Here is a 20,673-nt window from a genome sequence, read left to right on the forward strand (position 1 = left end):
TTATTTTTTAAAGCTCACCAGTTCATCCACACTTGGCTTTTGTCCTAACTCCTGACCACACATTTACAGGATTCTCTTTAGATGCCATCAGAATACCTGGTTCCCAGCTTCTTCCACTTATTATGCTAGCCACAGTCTTCAATTTCATGTTACTATGGAGTGGGCTTGCGGTCTCCAGAATCCCTTCAGAGAAATACCCTTCTGCGTCATGAGGATGAGGAAGGGAGTTTCTAGAAAAACACACACTAGGTCCAACTCACTTAGGAACAATTGCAAGGAGAGCAACTTTTAAAATTTCTTTATTTATAGACATTTCAGAACCATTTAAATCAACAACAATTTTTTTTTAGACATAACATACCATGTTTATTTTGAGGTACACATTGGGCCCATAGATAATACTCTGGAAATAATGCAAATAATGTAGCTAACAACCCCAGTTTTCCAAGCAAAGAAACTGTAAAGATGGTTATAAAGTTCTTTGAAAAGAATATACCATTTCCATTTAAGTCAAGGAAATTTTTGATTGAGTTCAATTTTTAGGCTTAGCTGAACCAGTATTTTAAGTGGAACTGGATATGGAAATGGGAGAAGAGGTTTCTAGCTAGGAAATGATCTGAGCCCTCCTACATGAGATTGTAAACAAAGGAAATTCGTCATCTGATAAGCTCGTTACAAAACTCATAGCCTAAAAATTAGAGCAGCAAAATGACAGAAGATATTTGTATATACTTTTAACAGAAATCACATTTACCCTTTGTTTCTGGCTTTCACAATGAGACCAGTTTTAAAACACCAAGTTTTGAATACTAAACAATGTGATCAGACAAGTAGCCATGAGAAGTCCACACTGTTAAGAGTCCTCCTTTCCATCATTTACACTCTGGGGATATTACTTTGTTGCCCTAGCAGCCCGGTGCCATTGTATTACTAGAAAAATAGTGGGAACTGATGGGATGGTCATCGTTTCTGAAAGTCTTGTGTGTCCAACAGCAGATTTCCCTCTTCTGCTGGACTGAAGCTGAAATTTTCTTGGAACCGTTCACAAGGGTCTTTGGAGAATTGTCTTGTTTTCCATTTTGTTATTCACAACGTTAATCTCATACTCTTTAGGCATGATGAGCAGTGACTTGTTACACAAAGTGTTTAGAAAACGAAGGGCCCTCTATTCATCCACACCCACCCCTGAACTTCTCGAGGAGCTGTGTGGATGACATGCAGGTGGCTCTGGAATGTGAGCAGAGGGAGTTTATCCATGTGTCTGAAAATGGTTGGAATGGACAGTCATAATGTTTCCCCAAGACTGTTTTTTTCGATGTGCGACCAGAATAAACATTGCCATTTAGTCAAATGGGCAGCTTGCTGCAACTTCATAAACTCGAACGGTGTATGTGGGTCGAAAGGGTCTAAATGTAAATTTCACAGTTCATAAAGTTGAGCAGCTCAACTTAAAAGAGAGAACGTGCAGGCGTTTACAAGACAGAAGGAACTGATCTGTAAGGGCTTGTGTTCTCCCACCCAGCGTGAGTTGGGTCCACATTCGACAATTTAGCTGCTTGGTTTGGTTTATTGCTGAATTTCTTTTCTGGTGGGGGGTTCATGATGGTTTTGGCCATGACTTTACGGACCCCCCCAAAAGAGTCCTGTTTGGGCACTTTCTCCCAAGCACTGGGGTCAGTGCACAGACTGCAGGGAACGTGCCATGAGTTCCATTGTGGCTCAGCGAGTTATGAACCCGATTAGTACCCATGAGGATGAAGATTTGATCCCTGGCCTTGCTCAGTGGGTGAATGATCCCCTGTGTTTCTGTGGCTGTGACCAGCAGCCACAGCTCCGATTTGACCGCTGGCTAGGAACTTCCATATGCTGCAGGTGTGCCTGTAAAAAGAAAAAAATAAATGTCCTCAGTCTGGACCTGGTTGGTTAGAAAAGGTTCTGCCTGTAGGGAGAACTCTCTACACTGCTTTTCACTGTAAAACTGCAGCTCGGAAGGGATGGGCTGTTTCCTTCCTATCTCAATTCTGTGTTTCTTGTCACAATTCTCTCTGGCTACGTCTAGTCAGGGTGCCATGTGGCTTGAGAGATTCCAGAAGATATTTACTATCAATTAAAAAGAATTCCAATCAGTGAAAATGAACCCTCGCCAGCAGGGGTCAGAGAGACCTTCTGCCTCCACGATTTTCTACCATGGTCTTGTGGTGTTTCTTTACTACCCCTTTCATAGAGGTTGCCATTTCTTCCAAAAGCCAGGGCACAATTTACTTTCCATACATCCAACTATCCAGAAGCCCGCGTGTCTCTCTTGCACATACCCAAACTCAACAGCTAGGATCTTAAATATAAACACGCTGAGTTCCAAGAAGGCAGGAGCTGTCTTTTTTTTTCCAGCACTGTCAAATCATACTAGCCTCTAAGTGCCTGGCACACAAAAGGTGCTCAGTGAATTTTGAGAACATGAATTCAAAGGCCATAGTCCCTGCCCTCGAGGAGTCTCCATGTTGCCATCAATATCAACTCAATGTATGTACACCAAGACAAAAAATAGAAATGACTTTGGGTCAAGTTTTTGCAGAAGAAAAAACAAAAAGAAAAAAATAAAAGGCATCCGTTGTTTAGGTGAGGTATCCTTCCTAATAAACTCTAACCCATCTTGTTCCTCCCTCCTGAATTCAAGAATGGTGTCCAAGGGCCAAGAATTGACACACGGATTCAGCCAGGCTTTGCCAAGGGAAACCTGCAACTTTTCAACTGCATCCTGTTTGTTTTTATATTAAAGAAAAGTTCTGAGAGGTTAATTTTACTAAAGGAGTTGGCCCTCACACAGAAGGAGGCTTTCTCAACCTGTCATCTGAATACAGTGCTGGAAGGTTCTACAGAGAACTGTCAGTTACTTTTGAAGAGGTACTCCAGCTTGACAGATTTTACAGGGTACTCTTTTTATGGGGTACTTTTAACCTAGAATAGAGCATTTGCATTTTGGGAGACATGTTGGGGGGCAAATGCTTTTTTTTTATTAAAAAAATTTAAAATGAAAATTGAGAAAAGGTATCACCTCAATTCTAAACAATGAGATGGATTAAACGTATCTCTAATGCCAAGAAATGATGCCATATTGAACAGCTTTGCAAAACTAGACTGGTGGTTCTTTTCCCATTTGAGTATTTATCCTGGTGAGTGGGAAGAACCGGGAACATCATATAAGCCAATTCTGCAAGTCACGCCGGCACCTGGGTGGCTGTACCTCCAGATGTGGGTACAGACTCCGGGGAGGCACGCTAGGGGTGATACCCTGTTTGGAGAACTAAACCCTCTTAAAATTTGATATTCCTTCAAAAAGCCAAGAACAATGTTGATGCCATTATGTTTTGGAATATTTAATCATGTTTGGCAAAAACTGTCAGACTGGGTCCCGGGACTGTTGGAATGAAAGTATGGCGATCACGTATTTTCTTTGGAAGAGAGGGGAAAGAAGAGGTTTATGAACTAAACAAGGACTTGTACGATACTTTAAACAATGACTCACCAGGCGTAGCACATACCATAACAGAAGATATGGCATGTCTGACTTCTGAGGTCTCCTAAAGCACAAAGCACACTGAAAACGCCTACTGTGCTCTGACAAATGCTCTCCAGACCCCTCATCCCCAGACATGAGGAGACTAAGACCCTCAAACCCAAGAATTAGCATCACTTGACAGAAACAGTCATTTCCCCAGACATTGATCCGCATGAAAGTATTCTATGTGAAACCCAGCCCTTGATAGGTTTAAAATCAAACTTAATTCTTCCAGACAGACTCTCTTCTGATTTGTTCCAAGTTTTCCGTAATGGAGGCTGATCAGACTGAGCCTTAGGGACAGGGTTCTGAGAATCTTTGGAATCATTCTGTCCACTCTCTCTAAGAGAGTCAATTTAGTTAATTAATGGCCCTAAACCTCAATGGATATTTGAAAGTGAACAGATGTGATCTAAAGTATTAGACGCATACTGATGTTTAAAACATAGACCTTTGTATTGTTTATAGATATATATACATCTACGTATATATGTTTTTTTTTTAATTCTCTGCCCAATAAAATTAGCAGCAGTTACAGATAAATTATTGTGGTCATGATCTGTATTTCTAAGGACATCATAGATCTGCTACCAGCACATGACTTCTGGAAAATGCCTTTTGATAAAAAGATCCCCACCAAGCACATAACATTGCAGTGTCATTTCTTATCACTAACATTTTCAGGCACAAGAGAAAAACAATTAGCATTGAGCAATCCAAACAACAGAGCACAGGATAGAGTTAATTGCCTAAAGTTGATTCTCCCAAAGGAGGGAATTGTTCCAAAGTGGTTTTTTTTTGTTTGTTTTTGTTTTTGTATTTTTAAGATTCTTATGTCTTTCAGCTTTGGCTATTTTGTAAATAAATATCATACCTTCTCGCATAAACCTACTTGGGTAAGAATTACTTCTCTGAACATGCCTTTTGTCTTTTAGCAGCTGTTGAGTGTTGAGTGACAAGGCACACCTCTATGTGTTCTGTACAGCATTTTTATTGATGTACAAAATAGCCTGTTCACCATTCAAAAACGTAATCTGCATAGTAAGAGTTTTCTCTTATCCCTATTTACAGAGAAGGTTTTTAGTGCAAAAAAACCCCATGAAATTGTGTCCCAGCCCACCCCTTCTAGCACACATGTTTCTCACTTTTGTTCGATGCTAGCTGGGGTTTATTTGGCTATATTTTGGGCCTCCAGCCATTAATGAACTGCAGAATTTTCTTCACCTGCAGTTTGCTCAATTTGAAATCCTCCGAGAGGATTTCTTCTGTGAGCTGAACTAGCAAATTGCCATCAATTTTTTCAGTAACAAAAAAGGCTATGACGTCCTCGGACAGCCCAATGAACCGCAAGGACTTGGACACCTCTTCGATGGAGAGTCCTGACAGGTCCGCAGGTGGCTGCCACGGGGAGCCGTCGCCGCAGGACCGGGGGGCCAGCTGCAGGTGCAGAGGGGAGGAGAAAGGGTAGGGCACAGAGAAGATGTCCTGCGTGCCCTTGGCAACAAAGTACGCGTCCTCGGAGAGGTCGGGCGACCCAGACTTGGGGTCCTCCTCAGCACCATCGATTTTCAGAGGCAAAGGACAAGCGTCGGGGGCGGCTTTCTCCTCCACTGGCTTTGGGGCCCGGGGCGGCAGGGCGGGGCACGAGGCACTCTGTTTGGCCGTGCCAGCCGCCAAAGTCTTCTCTTCTGTGCTCTCCAAGGAGTAGCTGGCCGACTTGGGGCACCCGGGGGCGCCGCCGCCCAGCCCTGCAGCGCCGGCGATCGGGCTGGGCGGCTCACAGCCGTCGAGGGCGAGGGGCACCGGGCAGCTCCTCTTGGGCGTGCCTGGTGTCTTCTGTCGAGGGTAGCTGTAGCTCCTGCTGGGGTCCAGCAGGAAATCACTGCGCGTCTGGGTCTCTGACGCTCCTGAATAGGGGTTTGGCCACGAGAGCCTCGAGGACAGAGCTTCAGCAGATGGACTTCCGATTGGGGACTTCGGGTCCACGGAGTCCGTTTTCACTCGGTTACATGGGTAGCAGGAGACGGGAGCACTTTGAGGCGGGCTTGTGTCACTTTTAGTAACGCTGCTTAAAAGCCAAACACAGAGAGGGAGATGCATGAGAACATAAGATACCCCAATCGTCCTTATCCCATAGGTGTCACTTCTGAGTAGAAAAATGTAGTTAGGAAACAAATATATTTATCATTTATGAATTTGGTAAAGAACCTGCTTAACCTTGGTTTTTTTGTTTTTTGGTTTTTGTTTGTTTTAAACTGCCCCACCTGGGGCATATAGAAGTCCCTGGACTAGGGGGTTGAATATGAGTTGCAGCTGAGGCCTATGTCACAGCCACAGTCACACTGGATCCAAGTCACATATTTGACTTATGCTGCAACACTGGATCCTTAACCCACCGACCAAGACCAGGAATCAAAGGCACACCCTTAAGGACATTCAGGTTCTTAAACTGCACAGTTACAACAGGAACTCCAACCTCGCTGGTTTTTTTAACAAAAGAATTTATTTTTTTTTTTTAGGCAGGAACTCCAACCTTGCTGGTTTTTTTTTTAACAAAAGAATGTTTTTTTTTAGGGCCACACCTGTGGCATGTGGAAGTCCCCAGGCTAGGGGTCAAATCGGAGCTACAGCTGCCAGCCTACACCACAGCCACAGCCAAGGGGCATCGGAGTCAGGTGTGGGACCTACACCACAGCTCATGGCAACGCTGGATCCTTAACCCACTGAGTGAGGCCAGGGATCTAACTCGCATCCTCAGGGTTCCAAGTTGGGTTCATTAACCACTGAGCCACAAAGGGAACTCCAACAAAAGAATCTTTAAATTACTAAAACAGGTAATTATGGATATGAAGATAGGGACTTAATATATACTACAGCAGAGATGACAAATTGTCACTGACAGGCGCTGTGATTGATGAGCGATATCTGCAGTGGGTGAGGATGGAATGAGATGAGAGAAGTGAGTGTCTCATGCTTGTCACCCTTGTGCTACAGTGACAGGACTGCATAACTGACAACCCTATTTCCATCCAAGAGTCTGAGGCTGGAAGAAATGCTTTGAATAAAATGCTTGTGCTTGCCTTGGTCTCTGTGCAACTGGGTAACATCGGCATAAAGATTTAAATGTCTAGAGAACAAAAAACACCTGCCAAAGAGAGCTACTTTAACCTGTCACCATCGCAAGTGATCACATTCTGCTCTGGGGCCATAACTTTAGAGCGACTGTGAAAACCAGTGTGCTCAGGGGTGGGTGACAGGGAACATCTGGCGGAACTGGGATGTCTCTTTTGGAGAAGAAGATTCGCATCATAGCTGACTCCACGGTTTTATACACTGGGACCACGAGAAGCGGGCTGGACCTACATCTGTCTCTCTCGATGTAAGACATAGCTGAAAGTTCCACAGAGAGACTTTAACTCAATCTGAATAAAGAGTTCTAAAAAGTCATGGGCGTGTGCCAACCATAGAATGAGCCACACGGCAAGGATCCAGATGAAAGACTGCACGACGGTGATGCTCGGGAAGGAAACCCCCTGCACTGGGTGGGAAATTCGGAGTGGGGAACCGCAGGACCCCTGCAAATCCAGGTGCTCCCTAGAGGTGCCGTCTGCGTGTGTGAGGGTGACACGGAGTGGAGGAAGCAGAGGCAGCCTTTCCCACTGAGTTCCTCACAGACTCTGCGTCTTCCTAGGTCACTGGCTCTTCCATCCTGGCTCAGAACCAAGAGGGCCACATCCTGCTCTTCTAGTTTAAAAAACCAAAAAACCCAACTTCTTAAAGGAAAATGTCCTCTCCTAGCACCCTGCCTAGGGGATGGCTCCTTGGCACTGCTCTTGAGAACCGGGGATCCGGCAGGATGAGAGGAACCTGGTGAAGGACTTACATGTCGTGCAGCCCTGAAGAATAGTAGGACAAGGTGGGGCTGGGAGACCGAGTCTGCTGCCGCGCCGGCCTGGCTGTGCGAGGAGGGACGGAGGGGCTGGTGGACTGAGGCTTTGCGCTGCGGGGCGGAACAGGTGGGGCGTTCAGGAGCCGGCATTCTTCCCTGACCTGGCGCAGAAGAGAACATGCGGGGTTAGCGATACACGGACAATGCATCGGGCCAGCTCCCTCCCGGAGGGTCAAATAGCTGCTCTTGTGATGACACCCGTGGGGGTGGAAGGGGCGGTGGGGAAGAGACCTGAGCAAACAAGGACGATGGGAGACAGGAGGCTGCCAGAGATGAGAATTGACTGATTTTGAAAGAAACAGTTTGGCAAATGCTGCTGGAATGTAGCAAGGGATGAGCGACAGCAAAGAGGTGGTGACATGGGAGGATGTAGAAAACAGAGGCAGGAAGAAAATAAGGGTGTAAGCAATCACGATCTCAACAGGATGAAATTCTCCTGGGGTGTTGTGTTTAATCACAGATCAAACTAAATTTGGTTTGACCCAAACCTTAGGGAATGACAGATCCTGTTTAGTATACAAGCTCTTTCTGAAGTTATGTCAGGACTTCTCACAGGTAAATGTGCACACAAAGCCCCTGGGGATCTTGTTACATGCAGACGGTGATCAGGGGACCTAGAGTGCAGCCTGAGATCCTATGTTTCTAACAAACTCTGGGGTGATACAGATGATGCTGGACCATGGACCATCCATCTTTTGAGAAACGAGGCGGCAGGCAGTGTAATGAGGCAGTGCTCCAAATCCCAGAAACAGTACCTTTTATAGGAGCCGCCTCCACCTCTCTCATCCTCCCTTCATCTTCATACCGAAAAATAGGCAGGTGCCCTGTGACATCCTCCACCTGCCTTCACCCCAGCCTGTTACCCACTCGTGGCAGGTGTCCATAACACATCTCTTAATGAAACAAGTATTTTATGTACTTCTCTGTGTCAGACAGCAGGGGGCAGTTTATACCTGGTTCAGCCAGTTGACTCTGAACTACACAGGTGAAAATGGATCCAGTTCTGATTTTGTCAAAAACACCCCTGCCTGGCTTTTAGGATGTTGTTCCCACCTTGTTTTTTTTTTTTTTTCCTTTTCTTTTTTTTGGGGGGGGCTTTTGTCTTCTTTTCTGTCCCAGCGGCTCCGGGGCAACGAAGACAATGAAACAGCAGCTCCCGTTAGCCGTGATATGAGTTTACTTCAGACCCAATGAGATGGGCTCACGTTACATTGCATCTTCTACCACCTGTGCTTCTAACTGGCTTCCCAGGCCTGAGTCACTTGTGGGGAGAAAACCAGATGTTAACAGTCATCTGGGTGACTCCGGGTGGCCTGGCAAACCACAATTCCAAGTGAAATAGAAGCCATTCAAAATCTCCCCATCGCATATTTTCCTGGGGCTGGAGATCACTGCTCCCGCCCTGGTGATTGGGACCCAGTGGCTACAATTTTTCTTCCTTTTAAAAAAAAAATCTAGAGCAGCTCTTTAGGCTAAAACACGATATTCAGAGCAGATTTTCTTCCCCAACAGCTGCAGGCTTTTGAGCTTTTAAAAAGGTGATGGTGGAGGAAATAAGGTTTGGATGAGGAGGAGGGGGAGGCTTGTAGGCCTGCGCAGGGGTACTCTTGCCTCACTCTGGGGTCATGTTAAGAAGGTGGGGACCAACTAGGACACTGAAAAGTTCTAGCTGGGTCACTCCACTCCCTGGTTTTGGTAAGTATATACTGGTTACAAAATAAGATTAAGATATTGTGTCATTTTCCTTCTCTAGTTAGTGAATTATACAGCAGTCAACTGTGTTTCTTTCTTAGGGAACATCTTTAGAATACAGGATGGATGGGTGTAACTTTTATAGGTGTGCTTGGTTCTGCTTGTGCTTCGAGTAACAGGAACCATGGAAAACGTGAGATGATAAGGAGTCTGCGGGTTAACTTTTCAGTTTCAAAAATAGTCACTTCTCAATACTGGATTAGAGAGGAGCAGAAGAGAAACGGTTAAGGATGGATTTGATTTAGAAATGTCTCAGTTTTGGAATTAGTTATTAAATACAGCATTTCATTACGGACTACTTACCTAGATGTCAATTATAATAGGCTGAGAGACGGGGATTACATTATGCCTTTTAATTTAGGATCATCAGCTGACCTAGGTCTCAGAATACAGAAAAGCAGCCACTTTTGTAGCTGAATTGGACCTTTGGGAAGTACTCTCTTCCTTTCCTTCTAACTCCATGCACTGGAAGTCCCTGACAGCTGGTTCTGCTCCTCCTCCTATAACTGGGAAGTCCTGAAAAGCTTCCTAACAGGTTTCTCAGTGTGAGAGGTGAGCAGGGTGGGAGCAGTAGGAAGAAGCATGTGTAGGTCACAGGTCTGGAAGTGAGCTCGGCTGACTGGGTGTGTTTACAGCTAAACTCCAAGCAGCATCTGAAATAGGGAAAGCTACTGAGATGGCCAGGTGACACCTGAAAGGTGTTAAAGAACAAAGGGGTGTGTGTGTTGAAAGAGAGATTCTTACGCTTAGGAGATGGGAAGTGGTCAGTGAGGAGATGTTAAAACAAAGCCAGGGAAAGACTTCCTTCTGCTGTGATGACAGGGTGGTTTGGGGTATCATTGTGGGATTTTAATGGGAAAGAACTAGACTTATTTGAAATCCACTTTGGAGGAAAGGTAGTTAAAAGCAAAACAAAAACCACACCAGAATTCAGCTATAATGCTGTGGAGGCACAAGGCTTGTGCTGTGCCAGCAGCTGCTAGAGGGCAGCCCTGGGTGGCTGGGCACAGCTGATGGCCCTGCAGACTCAGCTCCATGGGTTAACTTCCAACGTGGAGCTGCTGCAGATGTGGGTGCTTGCATGAAGTCATTTCACTGCATTTTATGGGAAACATTATATATGCTTTCGGGACATGGAGACATATTGGGATTCAGAAGTCACAGCGCTGTCTTACTTCCTATCTCTTGTACCCTTTAATGGTCATCATTCTACTTTTCTTGGCTTCTTGATTTGATTCATCCTGGGACATTTATATCCCAGAGAAATGTAGCTGTGGCTTGAAATGAATGTTATCTGACAATAAAAGGCAATTTACAAGACTGGATGGCCAATCATCTTATTTCCAGTTTCTCCGCATATTCGATTTCACTTTTAAGTGCTACATTTTCAGCACATTCCTTCTAAAAGCCTCAGCATGTGGCTTTCATCCTGACTTCCCGTCTCCAGCGGCCCCTCTGACTCCTGGATAAAGTCCAGCTTCTCCAGTCTCCCACCAAGGCCCGTTGTGGTCTTGCTAGTGATCTCTTCTTGCTAGAAGAAACCATTCCACTTGATTCTACCTTTCTGGTGTCCTCCTATGGGTGCCAATCTAGAGGAAACAAATCCTGGCCCCTTCACAACAAGTCTTTCTCTTTTTTAAAGAAAGGCCCAATGATTCCATCTTATCAAATATAAGATACCTCTTCCCTAGGAGTAAGATGCCTCTCCCCAGGATTCATGCAGCAGACAGAACCCAGGGATAAACAGAAAGCTAATTTATTGAGAGGTGGAAATGGTGAGTTCTGCTCTTTCTAGAACTGCCACTTCTCTTTAGCCTGCGAGGCATATTCAAGTGACTGCCATTTAATACACTGACATAACTTTTAATAGTTGGGGGGGTTGAAGTAGGCTGTAAAAGGTGTCCGTCCTGGAGGCGAACAGCTGGGATCACAGGCACCACGTTAACTCCCACTGCCCCTAAAAGTTTGAAAAACATTCTCCCTTTCCCTACAAATGACATTAACTCCCCTTAGTATTGACTTGTTCAGTTAAATGCTGGTGCCCATCATACACTCCCTGAGCTGGTGTTGAGTAAAGCAGACAAGAATGAGCAGCCCCTGGCATTAGCTTGGAGGGAGGGAGACCAACACAGGACTGAGATAAAAATCCTTGTGTAGGGATTGCATTGAATCTGCAGATTGCTTTGGGTAGTATAGTCATTTTGATAATATTGACTCTTCCAATCCAAGTGCATGGTCTTTCCATCTGTGTCATCTTTGTTTTCTTTCATCAGTGTCTTATAGTTTTCAGAGTACAGGTCTTTTGTCTCTTGGGTAGGTTTACTCCTAGGTATTTTATTCTTTTGGATGTGATGGTAAACGGGATTGCTTCCCTAACTTCTCTTTCTGATCTTTCATTGTTAGTATATAGAAATGCAGTCAATTTCTGTGTATTAATTTTGTATCCTGCGACTTTGCCGAATTCATGGATGAGCTCTAACAGTTTTCTGGTGGAGTTTTTAGGATTCTCTAGGTATAGTATCATGTCATCTGCAAATAGTGATTGTTTTACATCTGCCTTTCCATTTTTAGCGACATGGATGGACCTAGAAATTATCATGCTAAGTGAAGTCAGTCAGACAATGAGACACCAACATCAAATGCTATCACTTACATGTGGACTCTTAAAAAAGGACACAATGAACTTCTTTGCAGAACAGATACTGACTCACAGACTTTGAAAAACTTACGGTTTCCAAAGGAGACAGGTTCGGGGGTGGGGGGATGCGCTGAGGGTTTGGGATGGAAATGCTATAAAATTGGGTTGTGATGATCATTGTACAACTATAAATGTAATAACATTCATTGAGTAATACTAAATAAAATAAAATAAAATAAAATAAAACCACACACACAAAAACCCTTGTGTAATAATAGAAGCCAGAGCTTGGGTTAGTGGGAGCATTGTGAATGATTCAAGGGGGGCAGAGGAAGAACAAACTCATAGGAAATTTTGCTAAGAAAGTCTTAAAAGAAGGAATCAGGAGTGTATCAAAAGGTCCTGAGGCATGAAAAAACCACCAAGATGATGCCCTGGGGGGCGGATCTCAGATGATGAGAAGGAAGAACAGGGCTTGGGAGAAACCAAGGAGTTCAGTGTTGAGAGGAGTCACAGCTTGATGTTCTACAGATAGAATGGGGAACCGTGGCAGCACAGGGATCCCGGTTGAGAAACACAGTGACCGCATTACCCCTCACAGTGCAGGACAGGCCCTGATGGTGTCAAAGGAGCAGAGGGCAGGAAGAGGACTCAGGAGAGCGACTGTGTGAAGGCGAAGGATGGCAGAAGTCAGCGCAGGTCGGGAAGATACATGCTAGTGGGCAGGTCACTGGCGATCTTCGAGAATGAAGCTTGAGTTGAATGAGGGGAACAGCAGCAGACTCCAGGAACTCAAAGCCAGACAGGAGGCAAGGGTGGAGTTAGTGAGGACAGACCACCCTTTAAGAAGGAAGGAAAAAGAAGGGCTTGGGAAGGAAGGGGGAGGCAGCTATTAGAAAGGGACCCTGGGTTGAAGGAGGCATGGCCTTTTCTTTTTAACTTGGAAGACACATGACAATATGCTGGGGTATGCACGCATGTGTGTATGTAAGCTGGAAGTCAAGTGCACACTGACTCCCAGGATAAGAGAAAACACACATTTCTCCACTGCTCTCTGCCTTTGCCATCCAGCATCCGCCATGTTTAACTAGAAAAGGAGTCAACAGTAGCGTATTCTCTTAACAGCTAAAGCAAAGATGGAGACGCCCAATAGAAAAAATGACTTTGGAAAGTTTTATGTCCCTCAAAGGGGGTCGACAAAGTAAAAATCCAACTCCAATCTGTGGTCAGAATCACATGCATCACTGAACAGGGCCTGTTTTCTTTATTTTCAGGATACTCTCCAGAAAGAATAACTTGCTTTCCTGACTCCTGGAATAGGCATTTAAGCATCCTTTCCCCTCTCCACTCCTTACAGGTGTAACTCTGTTGAGCTACAGGGGATGAACACAGGGTGAAGGACCAATAATTGGTGAAAAAGGTCTTTACAAGGTCTTCTCCCTAAATAGCCACATGTTAAAGGTAGCACATGAGAATCTGTCTCATGTACAAAGCTCACTATTGTAGAATTGGAAACAGGGTTAAATGTGGGTGTTGTAGAAGACAAAAATTCAAACATTACATACAATTCAAGTATTTTAGACACACATGAACTGCTTTCTTGTACACTTCCCAGGAATTAAAAGAACACCACAAACAAAAGACACACAAAGTGCTTGTGAAGCCATACAGTGTGGGGGCTTTTGGGTATGATAATGTTTCTTGGAAAGTCTTAGTTTCTTGGAACTCCCCACTTGTCTTCTGTGGAAGAAGTGACTCTGCCACACTCCTTCACTAAATGGACCAAAGAGACAGCGTAAGAAAAATAAATGGAATACTTCCCATGATAAGTTCTTTGCTGAACTGTCTTTTTTTCTGGAGGAAAAAAAAAAAAAAAATCAATTTCCTAGCTGTGTTTACTCAAATTTTACTTATTTTTATTTATTTATTTATTTTTTTTGCTTTTTAGGGCTGCACCTATGGCATATGGAGGTTCCCAGGCTAGGGGCTGAATCAGAGCTACAGCTGCCGGCCTGCACCACAGCTCACAGCAATGTTGGATCCTTAACCGACTGAGCGAGGCCAGGGATTGAACCCACAACCTCATAGTTCCTAGTCAGATTCGTTTCCATTGCACCATGACAGGAACTGCTACTCAACTTTTATTTTTTTTTATTATTATTATTATTTTTTTGTTGTTGTTGCTATTTCTTGGGCCGCTCCCGTGGCATATGGAGGTTCCCAGGCTAGGGGTTGAATCGGAGCTGTAGCCACCGGCCTATGCCAGAGCCACAGCAACTCGGGATCCGAGCCGCGTCTGCAACCTACACCACAGCTCACGGCAACGCCGGATCGTTAACCCACTGAGCAAGGGCAGGGGCCGAACCCGCAACCTCATGGTTCCTAGTTGGATTCGTTAACCACTGCGCCACGACGGGAACTCCCTACTCAACTTCTAAATACAAGGCAATGGATCTTGATACACTGGCTGAGGAGGGCTTACGCTTCCCTGTCTAGGTCTCAAATCTACCATCACGTGCCCGTGGGTGCATATCTCAGGTCTCAAAAATCGTACTGCTTGGAACTGTCAGCAGTCACTAATGGGATTCTGCCATCCTTAGGCAGACTAAGGGTCGTCTCGTTTCTATGCTGCTGATTGTTCAAAACACGTAAGTGTGATAGGTGAGCTTGATCTAAAACTGGACTCACCTTTACTGTGAGTTTTCTTCTCTAAAAAGCTGACTGCGGATAATGTCAGCATTCCAGAGAAAGGAGTTTTGTCACCATGCTTCCTTGAACTTTGTAACTTTGCCTTTGCTGAGTGCCCTCTGCCCTGTATTTTACATTTCTTCCCACACTCCCTCTCCCAGATAACAAAATCATTACAGCCTTAAGAAATCTTATTTATAAAGAGGCTTTTATACAAAGAGTTCACAACCCTGTCACATACCCATCAGGGGTATTTTCAGCCAAACAGAAATTGAAGTTTTATAATGACAACATGGCAATAAATGAACGTCTATTTGATGAATTGCACAAGGGCAGATGTGATTTACAGTCGAAATCCTGGTTCTCAGATGCATGTGTTTCTTTTCCCTATTGTACACGCTGATATAAGGACCTGAGGCAGGCCTGGGTCTGACACGGCCCCCATCCTCTGGGCCTCGGGCGAGGCAGTCAAGGCGGAGGGCACAGGGGGCTGCAACTGGGAGCCAAGAAGGGCACACAGTTCTGAAAAGAATACTTGTTTAAACTCCAGGGTGCTTCCGTGACTCTCAAGAAAGACTATGCCATTGGGGTGGAGAATAAAGACCTTTTCTGAGCAAGGAGTATAATGCATGATAGATGCATTTAAATAGTATATAACCTTCCTATTAATGTGATTTTTTGTGCAAATAGTAAAGCCAAGAGTGCAGATTTGAAGCAAGGGCTCTCCCATAGAATATTACAACGATTTCATTAACATTCTCATCATTGAGACTTTCAATGGACACAGGAGAAGATTTTTCAGCCTAGGTTTCATTTAAAAACAACTAACCTACACGGAAGCAAAGGCAATTAGTTTCAAAATTACAAAAACACAATAATAATTCAGTCCTTATTCCAATTAACAGATGGGAAGCGTGAGTATGGCTTGCTTACAGAGTACTCCTCAAAAGTTGTAATTAAAATTAATTAAATGTCAAATGCCTTAGGAGACCTCATTAATTAGTGGAATCCTGAGTGAATCCTTTTGTAGAGCAATTATTTTGAAAAGTAAATAATTACTTCCATATTAATCTTTTTAGTATCTAAATTTGACTATGACTTTGTCAGGTTTATTTAAGAAAATCTCTCCTTTAATGCCTTCTCTAATACTAATATTCAACAGAAGGAGAAAGCCCAAAGACAAAATAAAATAAAAATTCAGAGTCGAGTCAATTCTTACAGCTCGATTCTTACAAACTATTTATCTCGGAGTTCCTGTTGTGGCTCAGTGGTAACGAATCTGACTAGTAACCAAGAGGATGTGGGTTCAATTGCTGGCCTTGCTCAGTGGGATCTGGTGGTGGTGTGGCATAGACTGGCAGCTACAGCTCTGATTCGACCCCCTGGCCTGGGAACTTCCATATGCCATGGGTGTGGTCCTAAAAGGACAAAAAAACAAAACAAAACAACACCCCCCCCCCAAAAAAAAACCCCAAAAACAAACCCCATTTATCTCGGGTTTTAAACCATATATTTTTATGGCTTTTTCTTAACTTGGGTAGTCTTGTGAGGGCCCTCATTCTGGAGGATAGGCACATCCAGGTGTGGCATCTGGCAGCACCATGACCTCAGTCACGCATGCCTAATGGAATCAGCTAAGGCAACTACTCAGCCTCTATTTCTACAAATTTCAGTTTCTCGACACATATTTGCAGCCTCAGAACCACATGTGGCTTTTTTCAAAGGTACTCCAGAGTTCTACAAAACCCCCAAGTCCCCCTTGAAAGGATTACATGTTACTGATGTCCACAGGACATTGAGCATTTCTGTAGCTTTTTTTTTTCTTTCTGATTTATGATAATTACAAATTTGCCTCCAGAGCTAGGAAACTCCTTAACACTTAGTTTATGAAGCAGATATTTTAAAAGTCAGACGAAAAAAATGCTATCTTACTTTTAAACCCAATTAGGTTTCTGGGATCCCTAAGAGACCTAGCAAAATGAAAGTCATGAGTACTTTTGTCATGTGTGGGGATGTCTGTTCCCTGCCTGGGTGCCTGGGGTCTGCTGGCCAGGCTGTGGAGGTTAGGTGTCCTTGTTCCCATCAGCTTCCCTGACACTCTGGAGAGGTCTTATTCCTTAGTCAAGGAAGGGCAGAAGGAGTAACGCCCACAAAGTTACTTTCTATCTGACCCTAATAAAGAATCCATCCCATATTAAGTTACTGCTACTGTTTATTGAACACTTACCAAGTGCCAGGGAAAATTGCCAAATACTTTGTATAAGACAATAGCACAATGAAGATGTTGTTATTAATTCCTGCAGCAACTGACTCCAGAAGTTAAATATTTTGCTCAAGGTATGAGGCTACGAAGTGGCAGAGTGAGGATGCGAATTGCAGCTCTTAGATGTGCTGCTCTGCACCTCTAATTATCTATCACATAGTGTACAGGTGGCTTCTCTCTGCTTCTGGTTAAATTCCACGGAGAGGGGAAACATGACTCTCAGGACGCTTGGTGTCTCCTTTCCTCACTAACTGTTCAGTCTGTCTGAGGCATATTCAGACACTCAACTCACTTCTGCAAAGCACCGTCAGTCTTTTTAAGCACCTACTGAACTAGGTCCAGTTTGGAATATGACATTAAATTCACCCTTTAGAACCCTCCTGCACTGTTGGTGGGAATGTAAACTAGTACAGCCACTATGGAGAACAGTTTGGAGATACCTTAGAAATCTATACACAGAACTTCCATATGACCCCACAATCCTACTCTTGGGCATATATCCGGACAAAACTCTACTTAAAAGAGACACATGCACCCTCATGTTCATTGCAGCACTATTCACAATAGCCAGGACATGGAAACAACCCAAATGTCCATCAACAGATGATTGGGTTAGGAAGATGTGGTATATATACACAATGGAATACTACTCAGCCATAAAAAAGAATGCCATAATGCCATTTGCAGCAACATGGATGGAACTAGAGAATTTCATACTGAGTGAAATGAGTCAGAAAGATGAAGACAAATACCATATGATATCACTTATAACTGGAATCTAATATCCAGCACAAATGAACATCTCCTTAGAAAAGAAAATCATGGACTTGGAGAAAAGACTTGTGGCTGCCCGATGGGAGAGGCAGGGAGTGGGAGGGATTGCGAGCTTGGGGTTATCAGACACAATTTAGAATACATTTACAAGGAGATCCTGCTGAGTAGCATTGAGAGCTATGTCTAGATACTCATATTGTAACAGAACAAAGGATGGGGGAAAAAATGTATACATGTAAGGATAACTTGATCCCCTTGCTGTACAGTGGGAAAAAATAAATTAAAAAAAAAGAAAAAAACCCCAAATTATATACCTGATAAACTGCAAAAATAAATAAATAAATAAATAACTTCACCCTTTATTCTTTTTTTAAAATGGGAAATTATTTTTAAATGAATAATTTTGCAATCTGAATCATCACCAGTAGTTAGTATACTGTAATGAAAAGAGTACGGATCTCCATTCTGCCACTTTTAGGTTGAACTCAAACGAAAAATACCATCGGTAATCTGATAGGGATTGCACTGAATCTGCAGATTACCTTGGGCAGTATAGTCATTTTGACAATATTGATTCTTCCAGTCCAAGAACTTGGTATATTTTCCCAAGAGTTTGTGATACTTTTGACTTCTTTCATCAGTGTCTGACCATTTTTGGAATAAAGGTCTTTCGCTTTCTTAGGTAGATTTATTCCTAGTTTATTATTTTTTTTATGAGATGGTAAGTGGATTGTTGCTTAATTTCTCTTTCTCATCTGTTGTTGTTGGTGTATAGAAATGAAATTCTGGGTATTAATTTTGTATCCTGCAACTGAACTGAATTCATTGATGAGTTCTGGTAGTTTTTAGGTAGCATCTTTAGGATTTCCTATGTATAGTATCATGCTGTCTGCAAACAGTGACAGTTCTACTTTTTTTCCAATTTGGATCTATTTATTTATTTATTTCATTGCTGTGGCTAGGACTTCTAAAATTACATTGAATAAAAGCAATGAGAGTGGGGAGTTCCTGTCATGGTGCAGCAGAAACGAATCTGACTAGAAACCATGAGGTTGCAGGTTCGATCCCTGCCCTTGTTCAGTGGCCTGAGGATCTGGCGTTGCTGTGGCTGTGGCATAGGCCAGCAGCTGCAGCTCTGATTAGACCTCTAGCCTGGGATCTTCCATATGCATGCAGTGGGTGTGGCTCTAAAAAGACAAAGACAAAAAAAAAAGGGGGGGGTGAGAGTGGATATCCTTGTCTTCCTGATATTAGAGGAAATGCTTTCAGCTTTTCACTGGTAATAATGATATTAGCTCTGAGTTTGTCATATATGGGTTTTATTATGGTGAGCTTAAGTTCCCTCTATGCCCATTTCCTGGAGAGTTGTATAAATGGATGTTGAATTTCATAAAAAGTTTTTTCTGCATCTATTGAAATGATCATATGGTTTTTACACTTAAATTTGTTAATGTGGTATACCACACTGATTGATTTGTGGATACTGAAAATCCTTGCATTCCTGGGATAAATCCCACTTGATAATGAATGTATTGTTGGATTTGGTTTGCTAGTATTTTGGTAAGGATTTTTTGCATCTATGTTCATCAGTGACATTGGCCTGTAACTTTCTTTCTTTTTTTTGTATGTGGTATTTTTGTCTGGTTTTGGTATCTGGGTGAAGTGGCCTCATAGAATGGGAAGTGTTCCTTTCTCTGCAATTTCTGAGAAGAGTTTTGGGATAGGTGTTATCTCTTGTCCTGGACTTTTGTTGGCTGGGAGTTTTTTTTTTTTTTTTTCTTTTTACAGCTGCACCTGCAGCCTATGGAGGTTCCCAGGCTAGGGGTTGAGTTGGAGCTGCAGATGTTGGTCTACACCACAGCCATAGCCAACACCAGACCCGAACCGCGACTATGACCTACACCACAGTTCACAGCAATGCCGGATCCTTAACCCACTAAGTGAGGCCAGGGATTGAACCCGCAACTTCAAGGTTCCTAGTTGGACTCGTTTCCACTGTGCCATGACGGTAACTCTGAAGCAGGATCCTTAACCCACTAAGCGAGGGCAGGGATCGAACCTGCATTCTCATGGGTACTAGTTGGGTTTGTAACCCACTGAGCCACAATGGGAACTCCTGTTGGGAGATTTAAAATCACAGATTCAATTTCAGTAGTACTTGTAATTGGTCTGTTCATATTTTCTGTTTCATCCTGGTTCAGTCTTGGGAGATTGTGCCTTGCTAAGAATTGGTCCACTTTTTCTAGGTTGTCCATTTTATTGGCATATAGTTGATTGCAGTAGTCTCTTTTCTTCATATTTCAATCTTTTATTGAGGTAAAATTGGTATCTAACATTATCAGGTATGTAATATTATAATTCAATTTTTGTATACACTACAAAGTGATCACCAAATAAGTCTAGTTGCTATCCACCACTATACAAGTGACCCCCTTCACCCATTTTACCTATCCTCCACACACTCACTTCCTCTCTGCTAACTATCAATCTGTTTTCTGTATTTAGGTGTTTTGTCTGTTGGCTTGTTTTAAAAGTTTTTTTTTTTTTTTTAATTACAGTGATTTACAGTGTTGTTCCAACTCCTGCTGTATAGCAAAATGACTCAGTTATGTTCTTTTCCATCATGGTCTATCCTAGGAGATTGGATACAGTTCCCTGTACTATATAGTAAGAACTTGTTGTTTATCCATTTTAAATGTAGTAGTTTGCACCTTGTAGTAGTCTCTTACAGTCCTTTGTATTTCTGTGATGTTGGCTGTAAATTTGTTTTCATTTCTAATTATATTGATTTAGGCTCTCTCCCTTTTTTTCTTGATGGGTCTAGCTAAAGATTTATCAATTTTGTTAATCTTTGCAAAGAAGCAGCTTTTAGTCTATTGATCTTTTCTATTGTTTTCTTATTCTCTATTTCATTTATTTCTGCTCCGATCTTGATGACTGCATTCCTTCTACTAACTTTGGGTTTTTTTAAAAAAACTGAAGTATAGTTCATTTACAATGTTGTGTTAATTTCTGCTATAGAGCAAGGTGACTCACACATATATATATAATAA

General features: G+C 43.1%; 1 protein-coding gene across 2 annotated transcripts in view; it reads right to left on the reverse strand.

The window, feature by feature from the left end:
* Nucleotides 1-283: 283 nt before the first annotated feature.
* Nucleotides 284-20,673, reverse strand: part of GAREM1 (GRB2 associated regulator of MAPK1 subtype 1) — a 222,089-nt gene continuing 201,699 nt past the window's right edge. Inside the window, exons 5-6 of one of the 2 annotated variants that reach the window (XM_047794068.1) lie at nucleotides 7,440-7,606; nucleotides 284-5,621 (exon numbers count right to left, since the gene is read on the reverse strand). In XM_047794068.1, coding sequence (XP_047650024.1) covers nucleotides 4,733-5,621; nucleotides 7,440-7,606 — 1,056 coding nt within the window. In that variant the 3' untranslated portion in view covers nucleotides 284-4,732. Of the gene's footprint in view, nucleotides 5,625-7,439; nucleotides 7,607-20,673 lie in introns of both variants that reach the window. The other variant, XM_047794067.1, reaches the window with a different exon arrangement.

This window comes from Phacochoerus africanus, chromosome 8, assembly GCF_016906955.1.
Source record: "Phacochoerus africanus isolate WHEZ1 chromosome 8, ROS_Pafr_v1, whole genome shotgun sequence".
NCBI lineage: Eukaryota > Metazoa > Chordata > Mammalia > Artiodactyla > Suidae > Phacochoerus > Phacochoerus africanus.